General features: G+C 44.4%; 3 protein-coding genes across 3 annotated transcripts in view; 2 read left to right on the forward strand and 1 right to left on the reverse strand.

Annotated features, from left to right (window-relative positions):
• The window catches only part of LOC120050053 (cyclin-dependent kinase 17), a 44,388-nt gene extending 40,457 nt beyond the window's left edge, over window positions 1-3,931 (reverse strand). The window contains exon 1 of the mRNA XM_038996676.1: window positions 3,623-3,931. The gene's annotated coding sequence lies outside the window, so the exon portion shown is untranslated. The remainder of the gene's footprint in view (window positions 1-3,622) is intronic.
• A 2,695-nt stretch (window positions 3,932-6,626) lies between these two features.
• On the forward strand, window positions 6,627-7,602 carry LOC120049141 (phytanoyl-CoA dioxygenase, peroxisomal-like). The gene is made up of 4 exons (XM_038995372.1): window positions 6,627-6,659; window positions 6,774-6,919; window positions 7,263-7,431; window positions 7,570-7,602. Exons 1-4 carry the CDS (start codon window positions 6,627-6,629, stop codon window positions 7,600-7,602), a joined length of 381 nt encoding a protein of 126 aa, XP_038851300.1.
• A 9,128-nt stretch (window positions 7,603-16,730) lies between these two features.
• On the forward strand, window positions 16,731-19,545 carry LOC120049142 (unique cartilage matrix-associated protein-like). Its single transcript, XM_038995373.1, has 5 exons — window positions 16,731-16,788; window positions 16,998-17,063; window positions 17,152-17,247; window positions 18,995-19,093; window positions 19,457-19,545. The coding sequence occupies exons 1-5, from the start codon at window positions 16,731-16,733 to the stop codon at window positions 19,543-19,545; spliced, it is 408 nt and encodes a 135-aa protein (XP_038851301.1).
• Window positions 19,546-19,657: the final 112 nt, after the last annotated feature.

Below are 19,657 nucleotides of genomic sequence, written 5' to 3' on the forward strand. Positions count from 1 at the left end.
ATTACACCCATTATCAAGCCTCCAATTAGACTGCCCCGGAAAAAAAAAAATGCTAAGCGACCCAAAATACACCCAATGACAACGGCCCATGTCCCGAAGACACATGGCATCAGATGACAAATAAACGGGGGCTTCGTCAGGATCCACTCCTCCTCCTCCCTCTCTTCTCTGTCCTCCTCTCATGAATCAGGAACTGAGGGAAAGCATCTGATTGCCCCTATTGATAATCTGATGTCACATTCCACACGTCCAGGCAAACAGTTTAACCCTTGGCTGACCAGACGGAGGGGAGAAGGGGGAGGCAGAGGGCTGTGTGAGTTAGCCTGCCTTCCCAATCCATCTCTTCCTCCACACATAACCATACGAGCAGGAGTAGGGACGTGCACGCCTCACCGGCACACACATGAACATTCACACAAGGACTAAAGAGGAATAAAGTCGTGGAAAATGTATATCTTGCCCTCTCGCCCCGCACGCATACATAACCACGCAGTTATTCATCCCTCAGTACGGTGTTGGCGATGTCTTCAGTGATAGGTACAGATCAGGCTGTGGGCACGGTGTGTGTGCTGTATCCCTCGTCCCGAATCAATGAGCTCCCTCAAGACACGGTAACAGAACACAAGATTAAAACCTGATGTGATAGTGAGAGAGCGAGAGAGAGATCTCGTAAGTTGGGACGGACAGAAATCGAGACAGAGATAGCGCCTGGTTCTGTTGTCAATGGCAACAGTGTGTTCTTACCTAGGATGATCCTCTGTAAGCCTGTCAGAGTGAGATATCCCCCCTCCCATAGCAGACAGGAACTTTATCATCATACTGGGTACTATAGCACATCTGCACTGCGAATGTGTGTACTGTCATTGTGGGCATTACTCTGTTAACACCACCCCCCAACCCACCAGATTTAACACATTCATATAGGGAGAATAGTCTGGACCCCAGTGGTGTAAAGTACTTAAGTAAAAAATACTTTAAAAGTAATACTTAAGTAGTTTTTTTTGGGGGGGGGGGGGGGGTTTGACAACTTTTACTTTACTACATTCCTAAAGAAAATGCTGTACTTTTTACTCCATACAATTTCCCCTGACACCCAAAAGTACTCGTTACATTTTGAATGCTTAGCAGGTCAGGAAATGGTCCAATTCGCACACTTATCAAGAGAACATCCCAGGTCATCCCGACTGCCTCTGATCTGGCAGAATAACTAAACACAAACACTTTGTTTTTAAATGATGTCTGAGTGTTGGAGTGTGACCCTGGCTATCCATAAATAAAAAATAAATAAATTGTGCCGTCTGGTTTGCTTAATATAAGGAATGTTTTATTATTTGTACTTTTACTTTTGATACTTAAGTATATTTTAGCAAATACATTTACATTTGATACTTAAGTATATTTAAAACCAAATACTTTTAGACTTTTACTCCAATAGTATTTTACTGGGTGACTTTCACTTGAGTCATTTTCTATTAAGGTATCTTTACTTTAACTCAACTATGACAATTGAGACACTGCTGGACCATCTCCTCTGTTTTTCATCCCCTCATCTCCTCTCCTCTCCCCTCCCTCAGACTTGATCTGCTGATTTGCATGTGAAGGCAGACAGACATATGGATTAAACATTTGTCGGACAGACAGACAGGCAGACACTGTGGGTATAGTAAGCAGAGGGTCCCATGAAAAGAACACTCACAGAGGAAGCTTCCCAAAGACAGAGGGAGAGAGAGGATGGCACCGGCTTAGAGTCTGGTGTCAAAGGAGGAGAGAGGGGAGTTGACACAAACACACAGAGACAGAGCGAGAGAGACAGACAGAGCGAGAGAGACAGACAGAGCGAGAGAGACAGACTGTACAGCACGATATTCTGTGCATCTACCATGAATAATTGACATGATCATATCCAATCGGACCTGAGAGGATGAGCGTGAGCCCTTTCATGAGTCACGACAGAGGAAATTCACAGAGCACCAGTACACCGTCACAACTGTATATAATCTGATTCTTTCTCTGTTATCCTTCCATGCACTTCACCTCCCAGCACCGAGACTGATCAATATCAAGGTTATTGTGGCATGGTGTTATCAGCAGGGTTACACTGTAGCACTAGAGACAGATTAGAGAGAGTTGGGACAGAAAAATGAGGGTTTGGGCCAGTATAATTAGCCTGTCATGAGGGATTGGTTTCACACAGATAGAACAACCTGGCTACATACTCCTGATCTGGGTCATTCTAGCTGCAGGGAACTGCTAGGTCTAACCTGAGTACATGTACACACATACCTCTGGCCAAGAACTAACTGACAACTACTAAGATTTGACACACACACACCTATGTTGGATGAAAAACACACTCCGGACACATGCAGTACTGGGGGGGATAGATGGTGGGGCAGGTGCATATTTCAGCCCAGGGCCATATTGGCTCCAGAAGCACAGTAAAGGGCTGTTCCAAACAGACATGTAGGCTACACCACCACTGGAAAAACATCACAGGGGTCAGAGGTGAAATGACACAGCTCCAATGAGACGAGCACAGGAGGACGGGCATCATCACAACCACACACCTGTCGAAATTCGGAACTGCCAATAGGATAGGAAAGACGGACATAATGTGTAACCTCAATTCTTCTCTATGTTGGCCTCTTCCAGCTACACTAACAAGGTATGACATCAATGGGGGATGTATCCAATGCCAGTCTGCTTGCCTGGTATCTTTGTGGCATGGTTTTCAGAGGGAAATCTGACTGAACTGATCCAGTTCCACCAATTCTACCATGATATTGTTTCCCTGAGGAGGCAGTCACAGCTAAGTGCTGCTAGACTGAGATTAGAGTGTGCCAGGTATTACTGTGGTCCAAGGAACCAATTCCTCATCTTCACTATTACACACTTACAGTAACCCTATTTCAGACATCTATATGCTGTGAATTGTAACCTATTGGCCTAACAACCTTACATTCATTGATAACATTGTACACAGTAGCCAATCAGTTTCATATATGCACATTTGACAAACGTACAATGTGCGACCCCTGTTATGGACAATAATACATTGTTATTTTAACGGTTCAGATAGGCTACAGCAAAACATCATCAAATTGGGCAAAAACAAACGAAGCCAGTGTAACACTGAAAGGAATCTGTGTATAAAATGTGATGACATGCATCTAACTGGCACGGCTCAAGGCATTGACTATTTACATATACTCAGCACTTTCAATATAACCTACTATATGTAACGTTACATGCTTCGATTTTCCTGGGTTATAGCCTAAAAGGGGTTGACAACATGGTGTTGAAAATCAAATGGTGCGTAAGTTAGCCTATAGGCTGAAGGCAAATAAACAGCAATGGTATTGCCCATTGTAACCACTCACTAAGGTATTTAAACCACACATATAATTGTGTTAATACAACTCCTATTAGTAGGTGTCCGGTAGCTAGTCCTATTTTGACAAGCGAGCAAAATAGTTGGTCAACTCAACCAGACCCTTGTGGCGACGCAACATTGCGCGCTGGCAACATTGTTTCTAGTCCTTTCAAAGCGGCATTGCAGTAGCCATTCTGATGGATAGTGTGCTTGTAAACCTACATGAAGCCACAACATTTGGCTACTTACCAAAAACGATGTACGTAGTTTCTACCTGACTTCCACACCTCGATGGGCGCTTCCTCGGAGGCCGGATGCCCGTCTTTCCACCCACCCGTAAAAAAACAGTTCGTAATACGTCTTGCTTTTCTCTTGCTCACATTATTCCGTACATAATGTTCTCACATGAACACCGTTTTCAAAGTTCAAATGATAAAAATTACAGACCAGATTCCCGAAAGCTCACTTCTATGACGAGCAGGGAGTGAGAACGGATTGTGTCCGTGGATGAACCGGTAGAGGTGCAAACTGTGGCTGCCCACATTCTGACGCCTCCGCCTATGCTGCTGCTGACATGGAGAGAGACGGGGGAAATAAACTGAATGCGATTGGTGGCCGCATACCAGCAGCACCAATATGGCCCTTCATTCAATGAGTAGTTTTGTAGCGCCTCCTGCAGGAGGCTTACTACACAGATAGATACATCTTAGCCGACATTCCCTGACAACTAGGCCTATTAATCAGTGGTGCAAACTACTTGGTAAAAATACTTTTAAGTACTACTTTTAAGTACTTTTGAGTACTGTTTGGGGGTATCTGTACTGTACTTTACTTTACTATTTATATTTGACTATTTATACGTTTACTTCACTACATTCCTAAAGAAAATAATACACTTTTTACTCCATACATTTTCCCTGACACCCAAAAGTATTCATTTTGAATGCTTAGCAGGACAGTCAAATTGTCTGTTTTCACGCACTAATTAAGAAAACATCCCTGGTCATCCTTATTGCCTCTGATCTGGCGGACTAAACACACATGCTTCCTCTCTAAATTATGTCTCAGTGAGTGTTGGTGTACCCTTGGCTATCCATACATAAAAAATACAAGAAAATGCTGCAATCTGGTTTATACTTTTACTTTTGATACTTAAGTATATTTAAAACAAAATACTTTTAGACTTTCACTCAAGTACTATTTTCCTGGGTGACTTTCACTTTTACTTGAGTCATTTTCTATTAAGGTATCTTTACTTTCACTCAAGTATGGCAATTGTGTACTTTTTCCACTCCTGCTATTCATTTATTAACTCTTGGAATTGGATTGGGCCCTTTGATTTTGGAAGCATGCATGGATCGATCTACTTAGGCTAAGGGAATGAATTCTCACTTGAGTCTGCGTCTGTTGATCTCTGTCCCCTTATAGTTTATTCAGTTATTAGACTATATCTGTTGATCTCTGTCCCCTAATAGTTTATTCAGTTATTAGACTATATCTGTTGATCTCTGTCCCCTAATAGTTTATTCAGTTATTAGACTATATCTGTTGATCTCTGTCCCCTAATTGTTTATTCAGTTATTAGACTATATCTGTTGATCTCTGTCCCCTAATAGTTTATTCAGTTATTAGACTATATCTGTTGATCTGTGTCCCCTAATAGTTTATTCAGTTATTAGACTATATCTGTTGATCTCTGTCCCCTTATAGTTTATTCAGTTATTAGACTATATCTGTTGCATGTTTTGTAAATGTTTGCCACAAAGATGCTCTGTTTTCTTTTATTCTCTCATGTCTTGTGGGCATATGCGGATGGTTGCCATCGGACAGGATTGAGGAGTGGTATTTAATGTTTTATGTCCAATTATTTGTTTCCTTGTTTGTTGTTGTTGTTGACCATGACTTAAATGAGCTCCGAGGCCAGGCTGAAATGAGGGAAAGCTTCCATTCAATTAATAGTGTGTGTGTGTGTGTGTGTGTGTTTGTGTGTGTGTGTGTGTGTGTGTGTGTGTGTGTGTGTGTGTGTGTGTGTGTGTGTGGTTTGGTTTGGTTTTACTATCCTTGTGGGGACCAAAGGGGTTACAATTAGGGTTAGGTTTGGGGGTTTTTAGGGTTACAGTAAGGGTTAGATGTAAGGGGAAATCGGATATTGAATGGGACTCAATTGTTTTTACCCCACAAGAAAAGTAAAACAAACGTGTGTGTGTGTGTGTGTGTGCGCATCTGTCAATGTCCTTCTCTATCAGGTTTAAGGTAAGACCCAGATGCAGACCGTGTCGAAGTAACAATGTTTATTACAGCAACAGGGGCAAAGGTCCAGGATGGCAGGCAGGCTCAGGGTCAGGGTCAGGTCAGGTCAGGCAGAGGTCGGTAATTCAGAGTAGTGGGGCAAAGGTGCAGGACGGCAGGCAGGCTCAGGGTCAGGGCAGGCAGAAGGGTCAAAACCGGGAAAAACTAGAAAACAGGAAGCAAGACAGGAGCAAGGGGAAACGCTGGAAGGTTCTACAAACGAAACAAACTGGCAACAGACAAACAGAGAGCACAGGTATAAATACACAGAGGATAATGGGGAAGATGGGTGACACCTGGAGGGGGGTGGAGACAAGCACAAAGACAGGTGAAACAGATCAGGGCGTGACATTCTCACTTGTGAACTTTGACCTAGTTGGAGAGTGGCCTACACTGGCAGCATAGGGCTACATAACAGTGGGCATATGACTGTCTGTGCATTGAAAGGAATACAGAATAAAACATATATTCTTGCAAAATGTCTCGAGCGGCAGACAGACTGAAAGTGGTCATGAATCATCTGGATCGACCATCTTCTTTTGTTGTATCCTTTTCAACTGTTTTACTGTAATTGTCAGGCTTTTTCAGAGCAGAACTGAACATTGGGAGTGGAACTATAACATTGCAAAATGTATTTATTTTCTATAAATGTGTTTATTTATCCATATAAGACTACATTATCTTATAATGCCTTTGAATGCGTAAAAGGCCCGCTTGTATAGTCTAACTATTAGGCTATAGCTTATTCACAATTTAATTTGTTGTTATAATTAACGGTATAACATAGCTTACATAAATGTGTAATATCTACAAATAACAATTTTGTTATAAGAAATAACTCATATATGGCCTTAATTCATTGCATAAAGCAAGCATCTACCTCTGGCCAAAACATTGCCTACTATCAACCACAAGCACTGAGTGACACATCAATCTCCTATTTGAGCTGTTTTTGACTATGTCAATGGCCTTATATCAGGACAGTCTAAAAGAACAGGTACTGACCCTTGCTCTACTTACTGTGCACATGACACAATGCTGCGATCATCTCAGTAGTTAATTCAACATTGCGTTCCCATCACTCTGTATCTAAACACATGAGTCTAATAAGCGTTTATCACACTGCCATTCACTTGCTGTATCCAGGTATTTCTTTGACAATGATCTGCTGAGCACTGAGCAGAGAATCTCCTATGAGGAGGATGGCTTCCTCCTTATCAAGGGCCTGGTGTCTGGGGAGCACATTGACAGATTCAGGTAAGACCACAACACCATGAGAGAGACAACAGAAAGATCTCAGATGTGATTGAAAGGACAACACTAGATAAACAAAAAACAGGCGTCTAACGTAGAATGCTCAATGATAAAAGTAGAAAAAGACCACAGAAGAGAAAAATGCCTGAAGATCACTTCACTTGACTGTCTCCACCAGCGCTTCAATATGTCCCCTGTCTTTGACCCCACATGCAGCATGGTTCACCAGCAGAACACTAGAACACTGCTCCTCTGTGCCAGAGACACATGGCTTTACCAGCTGGGCTTAATTAGTGATGCTACACTGAACAAGGACTGAGTTTGTGTGTGTGTGTGTGTGTGGCAGGGCGACGTTTGAGCGGATATTCCGTCGGGAGGTGCAGGTCCCGGGGCTGGTGGTGATGAGGGACGTGTCCATCGCCAAGTCAGAGTTCGTCCCTGACCAGAAGGCCATCTCCAAGCTGCAGGACTTCCAGGAAGAGCCTGAGTTATTCCTCTACTGTAGCCTGCCTCAGGTACACACACTGCATGGACACACACACACACACCTAGACCCACGCACGCGGACTGCATCATAGTTTCCCTTCGAAATTCGACATCTTTTGGATTAACAGCTATTTTTGTTGGATTAATTATTCATTGCGGCTTGCTAGAGCATTGGGAACTGCCACAGTGCAGTGGTCTGAGCAGCGCTCTTTCTCTCCGAGCATCACAAGTTCGTGCCGGGCAATTGTTTTTATTTTTTTTGGTGAGCGCCGAGGGAGGCATGCATATGTTCTTAGGACCTTTTGAAACGTCTGAAATTCGAAGTCTATTTCTAGTGATCAGGCTAGGCTGACAGGGACGCATTCATTCACACACACACACACAAGCTCAGAACACACACGTTCTTTGTACAGTCTTTCATTTCCTTTTTTTCCTTTTTTTTCCCACATCTAGTTTTTATTATTTCACTTGTCTTTGTCTTTCTCAGATCCTGAATTCAAATCAAATCAAAGTTTATTTGTCACGTGCACAGAATACAAGCCCTTAAAACTTCTTATGGCTGCAGGGGCAGTATTGAGTAGCTTGGATGAAAGGTGCACAGAGGTGCCCATAGTAAACTGCCTGCTCCTCAGTCCCAGTTGCTAATATATGCATATTATTATTCGTATTGGATAGAAAACACTCTGAAGTTTCTAAAACTGTTTGAATTATGTCTGTGAGTATAACAGAACTCATATGGCAGGCAAAAACCTGAGAAGTTCCACTTCCTGTTTGAATTGTTTCTGAGGTGGCAGATTTTCAACCAAGCTCTCATTGAAATTACAGCGAGATATTGATGAGTTTTCACTTCCTACGGCTTCCACTAGATGTCAACAGTCAATAGAACTTTGTCTGATGACTCTAATGTGAAGGGGGGCCGAAGGAGACAGGAATGAGTAATCACTGCCACGAGCTGACCATGCTTTCACCATGCGCCTTCACATGAGGAGGACCTCCGTTCCACTGCTCTTCTGAAGTCAATCTAATTCTCCGGTTGGAACGTTATTCAAGATGTATGTTAACAACATTCTAAAGATTGATTCAGTACATCGTTTGACATGTTTCTACTGACTGTTACGGAACTTTTGGACATTTCGTCACGTTATAGTGGATGCGCTTTGTGACTTTGGAATTGTTTACCGCTAACGCGCTAACCAAAGTAGCTAATTGGACATAAATAACGGACATTATCGAACAAATCAAGCATTTATTGTGGACCTGGGATTCCTAGGACTGCATTCTGATGAAGTTCATCAAAGGTAAGGAAACATTTATCATGTATTTTCTGGTTTCTGTTAACCCCAACATGGCGGCTAATTTGGCTATTGTTCTGAGCTCCGTCTCAGATTATTGCATGATTTTCTTTTTCCATAAAGTTTTTTTGAAATCTGACACAGCGGTTGCATTAAGGAGAGGTATATCTATAATTCCATGTGTATAACTTGTATTATCATCTACATGTATGATGAGTATTTCTGTTGAAACGATGTGGCTATACAAAATCACTTGATGTTTTTGGAACTAGTGAATGTAACGCGCCAATGTAAACTCTGATTTTTTGTTATAAATATGAACTTTATCAAACAAAACATGCATGTATTGTGTAACATGAAGTCCTATGAGTGTCATCTGATGAAGATAATCAAAGGTTAGTGATTAATTTTATCTCTATTTCTGCTTTTTGTGAAAGCTATCTTTCGCTGGAAAAATGGCTGTGCTTATTGTGGTTTGGTGGTGACCTAACATAATCGTTTGTAGTACTTTCGCTGAAAAGCATATTTGAAATCGGACACTTTGGTGGGATTAACAACAAGATTACCTTTAAAATGATATAAGACACATGTATGTTTGAGGAATTTTAATTATGAGATTTCTGTTGTTTGAATTTGGCGCCCTGCACTTTCACTGGCTGCTGTCATATCGATCCCGGTAGCGGGATGCAGCCATTTAAGCAACAGTGCAGTTTTTAAGTAAAAAATAGGTATTAGGTAAACAAAAGATACGAAAATAAAATCTGTAAAAAAATAACGGGAGTGAGGCTATATACAGGTGGTACCGGTACAGAGTCAATGTGCCGGTGCACCTGTTAGTCGGGCTATTTGAGGTAATATGTACATGTAGGATTAGTTAAAGTGACTATGCATAGACGATAAACAGAGAGTAGCAGCAGGGTAAAAGAGGGGTTGGATGGACACAATGCATAGTCCGGGTAGCCATTTGATTAGCTGTTCAGGAGTCTTATGGCTTGGAGGTAAAAGCTGTTGAGAAGCCTTTTGGTCCTAGACTTGACGCTTCGGTACCCCTTGTCATGTGGTAGCAGAGAGAACAGTCTATGACTGGGGTGGCTGGAGTCTTTGACAATTTTGAGGGCCTTCCTCTGACACCGCCTGGTATAGAGGTCCTGGATGGCAGGCAGCTTAGCCCCAGTGATGTTCTGGGCCGTACGCACTACCCTCTGTAGTGCCTTGCGGTCAAAGGCTGAGCAGTTGCCATACCAGGCAGTGATGCAACCAGTCAGGATGCTCTCGATGTTGCAGCTGTAGAACCTGTTGAGGATCTCAGGACCCATGCCAAATATTTTTTGTTTCCTGAGGGGGAATAGGCTTTGTCGTGCCCTCTTCACGACTGTGTTGGTGTGTTTGGACCATTCTAGTTTGTTGGTGATGTGGACGCCAAGGAACTTGAAGCTCTTAACCTGCTCCACTACAGCCCCGTCGATGAGAATGGGGGCGTGCTCGGTCCTCCTTTTCCTGTAGTCCACAATCATCTCCTTTGTCTTGATTACGTTGAGGGATAGGTTGTAATTCTGGCACACCCGGACAGGTCTCTGACCTGGGCATAGCAGGATTTCTTATAAGCGTCCGGGTTAGAGTCCCGCTCCTTGAAGGCGGCAGCTCTAACCTTTAGCTCAGTGAGGATGTTGCCTGTAATCCATGGCTTCTGGTTGGGGTATGTACGTACAGTCACTGTGGGGATGAAGTCATCGATGCACTTATTGATGAAGCCAGTGACTGATGTGGTGTACTCCTCAATGCCATCGGAAGAATCCCGGAACATATTCCAGTCTGTGCTAGCAAAACAGTCCCGTAGCTTAGCATCTGCGTCATCTGACCACTTCTTTATTGACCGAGTCACTTGTGCTTCCTGCTTTAGTTTTTGCTTGTAAGCAGGAATCAGGAGGATGGAATTTTGGTCAGATTTGCCAAATGGGGGGCGAGGGAGAGCTTTGTATGCGTCTCTGTGTGTGGTGTAAAGGTGGTCTAGAGTTTTTTCCCTCTGGTTGCATATTTAACATGCTGATAGAAATTAGGTAAGACGGATTTCAGTTTTCCTGCATTAAAGTCCACGGCCAATAGGAGTGCCACCTCTGGGTGGGCATTTTCCTGTTTCCTTATACAGCTGACTGAGTGTGGTCTTAGTGCCAGCATCCGTCTGTGGTGGTAAATAAACAGCCACGAAATATAGATGAAAACTCTCTTGGCAAATAGTGTGGTCTACAGCTTATCATGAGATACTCTACTTCAGTCGAGCAAAATCTAGAGACTTCCTCAAATTTCGTGCACCAGCTGTTGTTTACAAATATACACAGACTGCTCCCCCTCGTCTTACCGTAGTGTGCTGTTCTATCTAGCCGGTGCAGCGTATATCACGCCAGCTGAATGTTATCCATGTCGTCATTCAGCCACGATTCAGTGAAACATAAGATATCACAGTTTTTGATGCCCCGTTGGTTGGATATTTGTGATTGTACCTTGTCTAATTTATTGTCCAATGATTGTACGTTGGAAAGTAATATTGTAAGGGCAGATTTCCCACTCGCTGTCGGCGGATCCTTGCAAGGCACCCCGCCCTGTGTTCTCTATACCTGCGTCTCTTTCTCCTGTCAATGACGGGGATATTGGCCTTGTCGGGTGTCTGAAGTACATCCTGTGCGTCCTGCTTTTTGAAGAAAACATCTTTGGCTAATCCAAGGTGAGTGATCGCTGTCCTGATATCCAGAAGCTCTTTTTGCCATAAGATACGGTGGCAGAAACATTATGTACAAAATAAGTTACAAATAGCACGAAAAAAAACACATAATAGCACAATTGGTTAGGCGCCCGTAAAATGGTTACCATTTCTTCAGGCACCATCTGAGCACTATTATGTGGAGTGTTTCACTGGTCCAACATCATGGCCATGCACACCATGCTGGTCAACAAGCCTCCAGACACAGGTCTAACCTCTAACCCCTGACCCTCAACCCCTAACACTGACCCTTATCCAGAAAGACACACATAGACACACCTTCTAGAGAGTGAAAACAGGGAGCCTGTCTATTTAATGTATGTTTATTTGTGTGTGTGATCTATCTCAGGTAATAAGACATCTCGCCACCCCATGCACCAGGACCTGCATTATTTTCCATTCTGTCCGGCGGACCGTATTGTGTGTTCCTGCACCGCCATGGAGAAGGTTCACCGCCAGAACGGCTCCCTGTGTGGGTGTTGGCCATCTCCTGCCACTATGCCGGAGCTAACTGCTACTACATTGACGTGAGGGGAACCACCCAGGAGAACATAGGGTGGGAGGTGTACAAGATCGCAGCAAGGAAATATGCTGTTGATGACGTCACATGTGAGGTACATCACATCTTTGCAGGAGTGATTCAGTATACATCAAACACATTGTTAATAAATGTGTGTAACAGTGTGCTGTGTCTAACACTGTCTGTTGCGTGTGTTATAGGATACCTGGGCTGTAAGAGGCCATCTGGTGCAAGGGGATAGGACCAATCTGTGAGAGAGCCCGCCCACTGCAGTGTGACGGTCACTCACCACTAACAACCTACCAATCAAAGGAGATTGAAAAAAGTTGACAAATCCACCAGCCAATAAACTGAGTCTCAGTGACGGGAGTAATTTATTCATTGGGCGAGAGAGAGTGTCCAAGAGTCCAGTCAGGGATGTTTTCTTGGTGTGTTCAACATATTAAACTAAATGGATGTTAATTGCACAGTTAAACATTGATTGAAGTAATCATCTTCTGCCTAACAAGAAAGTACTTACTGTGTGGTGGTGGACTGGACTGGGAGAGAGAGAGAGAGAGAGAGAGAGAGAGAGAGAGAGAGAGAGAGAGAGAGAGAGAGAGAGAGAGAGAGAGAGAGAGAGAGAGAGAGAGAGAGAGAGAGAGAGAGAGAGAGAGAGAGAGAGAGAGAGAGAGAGAGAGAGAGAGAGAGAGAGAGAGAGAGAGAGAGAGAGAGAGAGAGAGAGAGAGAGAGAGAGAGAGAGAGAGAGAGAGAGAGAGAGAGAGAGAGAGAGAGAGAGAGAGAGAGAGAGAGAGAGAGAGAGAGAGAGAGAGAGAGAGAGAGAGAGAGAGAGAGAGAGAGAGAGAGAGAGAGAGAGAGAGACTGGGAGAAAGAGAGACTGGGAGAAAGAGAGTGTGTATGAGAGAGATGAGTGGATGAAGGTGAATAGCAGGCTATTGCTGTTATGAATATGAGTGTGTTTTAGTACACTTTGGAAACCAGGTACTCAGGGTGTTGCTTTGTAGACCAGTCCACCATGAAATACCAGTAACCTTGATGCCTCAATATAACAGAATCCTAGTTGTATTTTACATCACCGCTTTAACAATCAAATCTATGCTGCTTTTAATGAGTTTGTAATGAGTACTTATGTTTAAGAATGGTTTGAAAATTAGTTTATGTGATTTCCTTTCATTATTGTCGATGTAACTGACAATAAACAGACTCAGAATCAATTGCTTCACTCGCTTTATCGTCTGTTCCTTGGATTTCTAGTGAGGATGGTGAGATACTCTTTTGGTTTCCTCACTCCTTTGTGCCACATCCCAGACACACACACACCACCTCGGAGACCATTCTTGATCCCCTAAATCTGATGTGTTTTACCTAAACCTTCCCCTTCCCCCTCGACCCAATCTGCTTTTCAGACACACTCCCAGCCAGCTCCTCCCCCCAGCCCCAGGCCTCATGAATATTCAGCGGCTAAAGCTCTGTGAAATCTCCATCACCGTGGAGACACGTACAATCCCAGTGTCCCACCTTGTCCCAGATCCAGACACAGTGTTGGGGGGAGGTAGAGTTCTTAGAATAGTGGGGGGGTCAGGGTTGGGGGATGGGACAAAAAGGACAATTTAAAGACAGAGAAAGAGCATTGCAATTAAGATGGATAGCATCCAAGTCCAATTCCCATATACAGCACCAGTCTGGATACCAGGCAAGTGATAGGATCTACGTATGTGTGAAGGAAAGAGAGTTTCTGTATGTGAGGCTGTCCCCTGTGTTTTCAAACGGAGGCTGAGATGTTTCCTGACTAGGGCTGGTACCTCTCCTGTGGAACCAAAGAAAACACCTAAGGGCTGCGTGTGTGCCGTGCCATGCGCGTCTATGTGTCATGGAAAGGAGAACAGCCATTCCATTCAGAGTAAAGGGGAAACCCTTAAGTCTACCAGTTAATCACAGACATCATACATGAAATCCCACCAACCCTACACATGTAATTCAGTGTCAAAATCAATACACACAAACCTCATACTCTTTTCATGATCACACACACACACACACACACACACACACACACACACACACACACACACACACACACACACACACAGGTCTCTAAAGCACTCATTCACTCAGAAAAACAGAAGCCAAGGACAGACTCCTCTGCCCAGTTTCCTACTGAGAGAATCTTAAAGAGAGCTCTTCTTGATTTTTCCAGTGCATAGACACCTGCATGTGTTTATGTAAATGCATAAACAGTCCTCAAGGTGGGGTCCTCGAGTTACTCCGTTAGTAAACTGCATGATGCCTTTTGCAGTATTTGTGGAGGTGGTCTGGCTGTTTGTCATTATTGTGGCTACATAGATACTGAAGGTAGATTCCTTTTAGAGGAAAGAAGGGAAAAAAGCTGAACTTCACCTTGAAGCTTGATTGTGAAACAGTAAAAAGTTATTCAGCTCTTCCCCCTCAGGAGGCTGAAAAGATTTGGCCCTCAGATCCCCAAAAGGTTATACAACTGCACCATTGAGAGCATCTTGACTGGCTGCATCACCATTTCCCCACATGGAAAAGATATAGAAGAATTTAACGAGATTCTTATCTGTTCTACCTGGAACTTGTCAGTAATACATATGGCAGCAAATACACTAACAAGATTCATAGAAGATTATTGCAACATCTGACTTCTATGGGTGGTTAACATTTAGACAACAGAAATGTTGCATGTATTATATAAAAAAAACATAGAAGAGACATGTAAGCTAAGCCTTCTAAGCTCTCACATATATGGGACATACACATTTCAAAGCACTTGGATAACACTGTCTGACGTCCTTGACGCATGTAATGTAACACTTGTTGGAGAGGAGGAGGGGCAGGAGAGGAGAGAAGAGGAGGAAGATGAGAGGAGGACATGAGGAGGAGGAGAGGAAGAGGAAGGGGAGAAGGAGGAAGATGAGAGGACAGGAGGAGGGTGTGGAGGAGGAGGAGCAGGAGGAGAGAAGGGAAGAAAGTCAGGGGAAGGGTGAGGAAGAGGGGGATAGAAGTGTAGGAGGAGAGAAGAGAAGAGAAGGACAGGGAAAGGATGAGGAGGAGGAGAGGGAGGGGAGGAGGAAGAGGAAGGGAAGGATGAGAGGAGGAGAGAAGAGGAGGAGGAGGAGAGGAGAGAAGAGGAGGAGGACAGGGGAAAGGAGGAGGAGAGAGAGGAGGAAGAAGGGGAGGAGGAAGAACTTTGATAGCAGCAGTGAATCTATTTCGTAATTAAGTGGAGATATCTCAACAATCATTCTCACGATAGCACATTTAGTTTGCCTGCTTGCCAATCATACCTGTGTGTGTGTGTGTGTGAGAGAGGTACAACAAAAACACTCACCTTCTCCTATGCAACACACTCACTGCAAGGGTCACACACCATTACACACCTGGGGTGAAAGGTCATAAACCAGGTATGAAAAGGAAAGGAAAGTAGACCATAAACAAGTTGACAGGGAAGGAACTGCAATAACTGATGGTGGAATTACAGTGATAATTTTTCAGACTTACCATTTGTGTGTGAATAAGTTGTGGGAGTTCATATGAGGGTAATGTCAGTGGAGGCTGCTAAGGGGAGGACGGCTCATAATGATGTCTGGAACGGAGCATATGGAATGTCATCAAACATATAGAAACCATGTGCTCGATGTATTCAATACCATTCCACATATTCTGCTCCAGCCATTTCTACGTGCCCGTCCTCCCCATTTAAGGTGCCACCAACCTCCTGTGGAGGGTATAGCACATTGTTTGTGACTTATGAGAGCTGTGCCCGTCGGGGCAATGCAGAGTACTGAGATCATCCATACCAGAGTGGCGAATGGGCTCTGCTGCTTTGCATATGCCCAGGCCTGGCAAGGCTGGCATGCATCAACACGAAACACACACACCTGCTTCTCCTCAGGGGAAAAACATATGCATCTACGCACACAATACAACAGATGGACACACACAGTAAGTTAACACACAGGCAAACACATTTTAATCCCCATCTGCATCTCCTCATTAAGAGTCTCCTGGTCTACAAGTCTTCCAAGCAGCGAAAACATCAGAGTTGAAAACACAAAACACACACTACATCTTCACACGTACAAACTGACGGATACAAAAGCAGCTTTGACATCTCCAGCGAGACCCTAGTCACTGATTGGACAGTGATGAAAGATGTGTCCTCATTGGCCTGAACTGACCTCAGATCAGTAACCCGGAGCAGACCACACACACACACTATCCACACACACACACTATCCTCCTCAACTCCCTGCGCTGTGTGTGGCTCTTATACCGTGACTTAGATCAGTGACACCCTTATGATTTGTGAGGTGTAATGAACGTCAATCTCTGCCTCTGCTCCTTCTCACTCGCTCTCTCCTTCTCCTATACTTCCCACTCTCTCATCCTTCTCTCCTATCTCTCCTTCATCCCTCTCTTCTGCGTGAAACATTTTGTTTGGAAGTTCAAATGATCCTTAGAGTGCCTCGAACTCATTGCACTCTGCAGATTTTTCTTGTGTGTTCTTAAGTGTCTCTCAGTAACGACAACACAGATTCTGCCTCAGGTTATGTTTCATGCCCCCCTCCTCACCCCTCCTCTGGGCGAATGAAATTCCAGCTGTCCCCCTCCCCCAAAACTCCCTCTCTTTCCATTCACACCCACTCTCTCCATCCCTCCCCTCTACCTCCCTCACCTCTCCCCCTCTCTCTCAGTTCATAACTTGACTGTTCGCAGCGCTGATTCACTGTATTCTTCATCATGTCCTGGACTCATCTGGTCTTTCTTTCTCTGCTCGCCACCCTCCTCATCCTCACACGTAAGTACCACGATAGGGGGTTGACATGCTGGGGGGTGGGGGGGGGTCAAAGAAGGGTGTGGTAGAGGAGGTGGAGGGTGACTAAAAAAAAAAATATGGCGAAGGTTTGATGTTTTCAGACCTTTTCTGAAAGGTGCATGTGCAGAATTTCTAGAAAGAGGCCTAGCTCAAGTGTAAAATTGACAAAAAACTCTCTCTGTCTTTCCCAGTCTCCACCGGGGTGCGGAGTGCATCGGTGACAGATGGAAGAGAGGGAAAAGCTGCAGAGCCCAAAGGTGAGTGTCATATGTTCCATTCCCCCTCCCCAACCTGAGTAACCCCAATGGCCCTCTTTGACCCTTACCTGATACCCTCTGCCCCCAGGGTCAGCGCGGCGAGTCTTCATGCCCGAGGCGGATGCAGCAAACTTCTTCAAAAAGCGTAGTCGGCGCTCGGCCAAACATGAGGCGGAGGTCCTCGGTGAGGCTGTTTACCATCACTATGGGGCGTTACCATGGAGCCAGGGCAGGGGCAGGACAGGGGGCATGCGGGTTTATGATGGTAGTGTTTGCATGTGGTTGAAGTTGCTGGTGCCATTGTGGACAGTTTGTTTTGGGAGGTTTGCAGAACTCTGTAGAGGCTGGTGGTGTGTGTGTACTCAAAGTCTATTAATTTGATGGTCTGTGGATTAAAATGTTGGGTGGTGTGGTTTGAGGTCATGGCTGTGAACTCTGAGGGCAGACTAAAGACTCCAAATCTCCCACAGGTGAATCGCTAGCAGCTGCTCCAAAAGCTTAAAAGCATTTGAAGCCATCTGTTTCACACACACACACACACACACACACACACACACACACACACACACACACACACACACACACACACACACACACACACACACACACACACACACACACACACACACACACAGAGGCAGCAAAAGGAGTCACAGGGTAGTATGGAGCAGCCTCTCTCCCTCTCTGTCCCTCTCAGCCAGTCCCAGAGACAGATAGGCTGTCGTCTGCTCCAGCTCCCTGTCAGTGGATCTCTCTGGGCCACCGGTCAGAGAAAACAAGCCCACATTCCTGGAAAGTTTTAGTTACAAAATACTGTTTATTTCGCCTGCCAGCCAGTCACTGAGGCGCTGGGTGTGCACGAGAGAGAAGGGGGAGAAGTGTGTGTGTGCATGCATGAATGTGTGTGTATGTGTGTATACGACTTTGTTGTGACCGTGTTAGGGGAGTGATGCGCAGGTAGCAGGGAAGGCACTGCAGGAGCTGAGACAGGAATGTGTGGACCAATTAACCATTATAGTGCAGAGTGAGAGAGACAACAAGAGGAACTGAGAGAGAGAAAAGAAAGAGAAGAAACCTGAGGAGGATAATGGAACGGTCTGTTAACTTGGTCATTGGGTTACAGTAAGACACGTGAGCAGGTCTGCAGCCACGACGACAGAGAGACAGAGAGAGGGAGAAAAAGAGAGATTTGTGACCTGTTTGCCACAAGAAAAGGGCAACGAGTGAAGAATAAACACCATTGTAAATACAACCCATATTAATGTTTATTTATGTTCCCTATTTTCACATCATTATAACACTGTACATAGCCATAATTTGACATTTGAAATGTGTCTATACCTTTGAAAATTGTGAATGTAATGTTTAGTGTTCATTTTTTATTGTTTTTTTAAACTTTCTTTGGCAATGTAATCATATGTTTACCATGTCAATAAATCCCTTTGAATTTAATTGAATCAGACAGAGAGAGAGAGATAGCAAACCCAACCAGTAAGTCTAGTACCTGAGAAAGTTTCCTTTCCGCAAAGCCTCATTCCACCGAACCGTTTTGTAAGAAAACAATCTACTATTCAGTGTATGTGTGTTCTTGTTGTGTGTGTACTCAAAATGTTGTGATGTTACCTTAAAACTTCTATGAGTACCCCAGTGAGGGCTAGTGTCCAATGTATACAGCACCGGCCTCTCTCTGTGTGTGTGTGCGTGCGTGCGTGCCGTGCGTATATAAAGATAGTGAGAGTTAGACTGCCTGCAGTGTGTGACATAAGGAAAGTGTGAGGTGAGGACAGGTTGGAAGTTTGGCGCCAAACATCTTCGAGGTTCATGACGTAACTAAGACAACACATCTCACTCTACCTCACTAACCATAACACCTTCTTCCATCTCTCCTTGTTTCCCTCTCTTTTCCCCCTCCTCCCTCCCTCCCTCCGTAGCTGAGCAGAGGGTAAGGCTGTCAGCTGATGAGAGGAGGAGGGAGTACTATGACGAACAGAGGAACGAGTTTGAGAACTATGTGGAGGAGGAGCGCGATGGTAAGACCGACTAACTCTGTTCCAAAGATGAGGTTTAAAACCATAAGTGCCCATTTGGTTAAACTCAGACCCTTATATCTCTTAGTGGTAAACGCCACAGCTTGATTTATCTGCAGTCTAATCAAAGTAATCACACAGTGTGCTGCACTGAACACTTTGACCACACGTCTGTGTTGGGCTTGTGGTAGTTCTCGTGCCTATTGTGTTTCTGGAAATTCTCCCACATAAGTCAACCGAAGTGTTTCACACGAAGGACAGAAATACACTTTCTTAGTCCTCCGCGTTCTACACTGCAGGTTGCCACAAACAAAACAAAAACTCAACCCTCTTTCCTTTCCCTTCTCCTCCTCTCTCCATCCACAGAGCAGGATGAGAGGACACGGGAGAAGACAGAGCAGTGGCGTGAGTTCCACTATGATGGACTCTACCCCCGTTATCCCCGCGGTTGGTGAGCATGCTCCATAGGCCAAGGAGATCAGAACATAGTGCACCAGCCTGTGATTGGCAGGACCCTGTGTCAATTAAGACACCTAGCCTATCAGACGGACATAACAAGAGCATGGG

This window comes from Salvelinus namaycush, chromosome 6, assembly GCF_016432855.1.
Source record: "Salvelinus namaycush isolate Seneca chromosome 6, SaNama_1.0, whole genome shotgun sequence".
NCBI classification, from domain to species: Eukaryota; Metazoa; Chordata; class Actinopteri; order Salmoniformes; family Salmonidae; genus Salvelinus; species Salvelinus namaycush.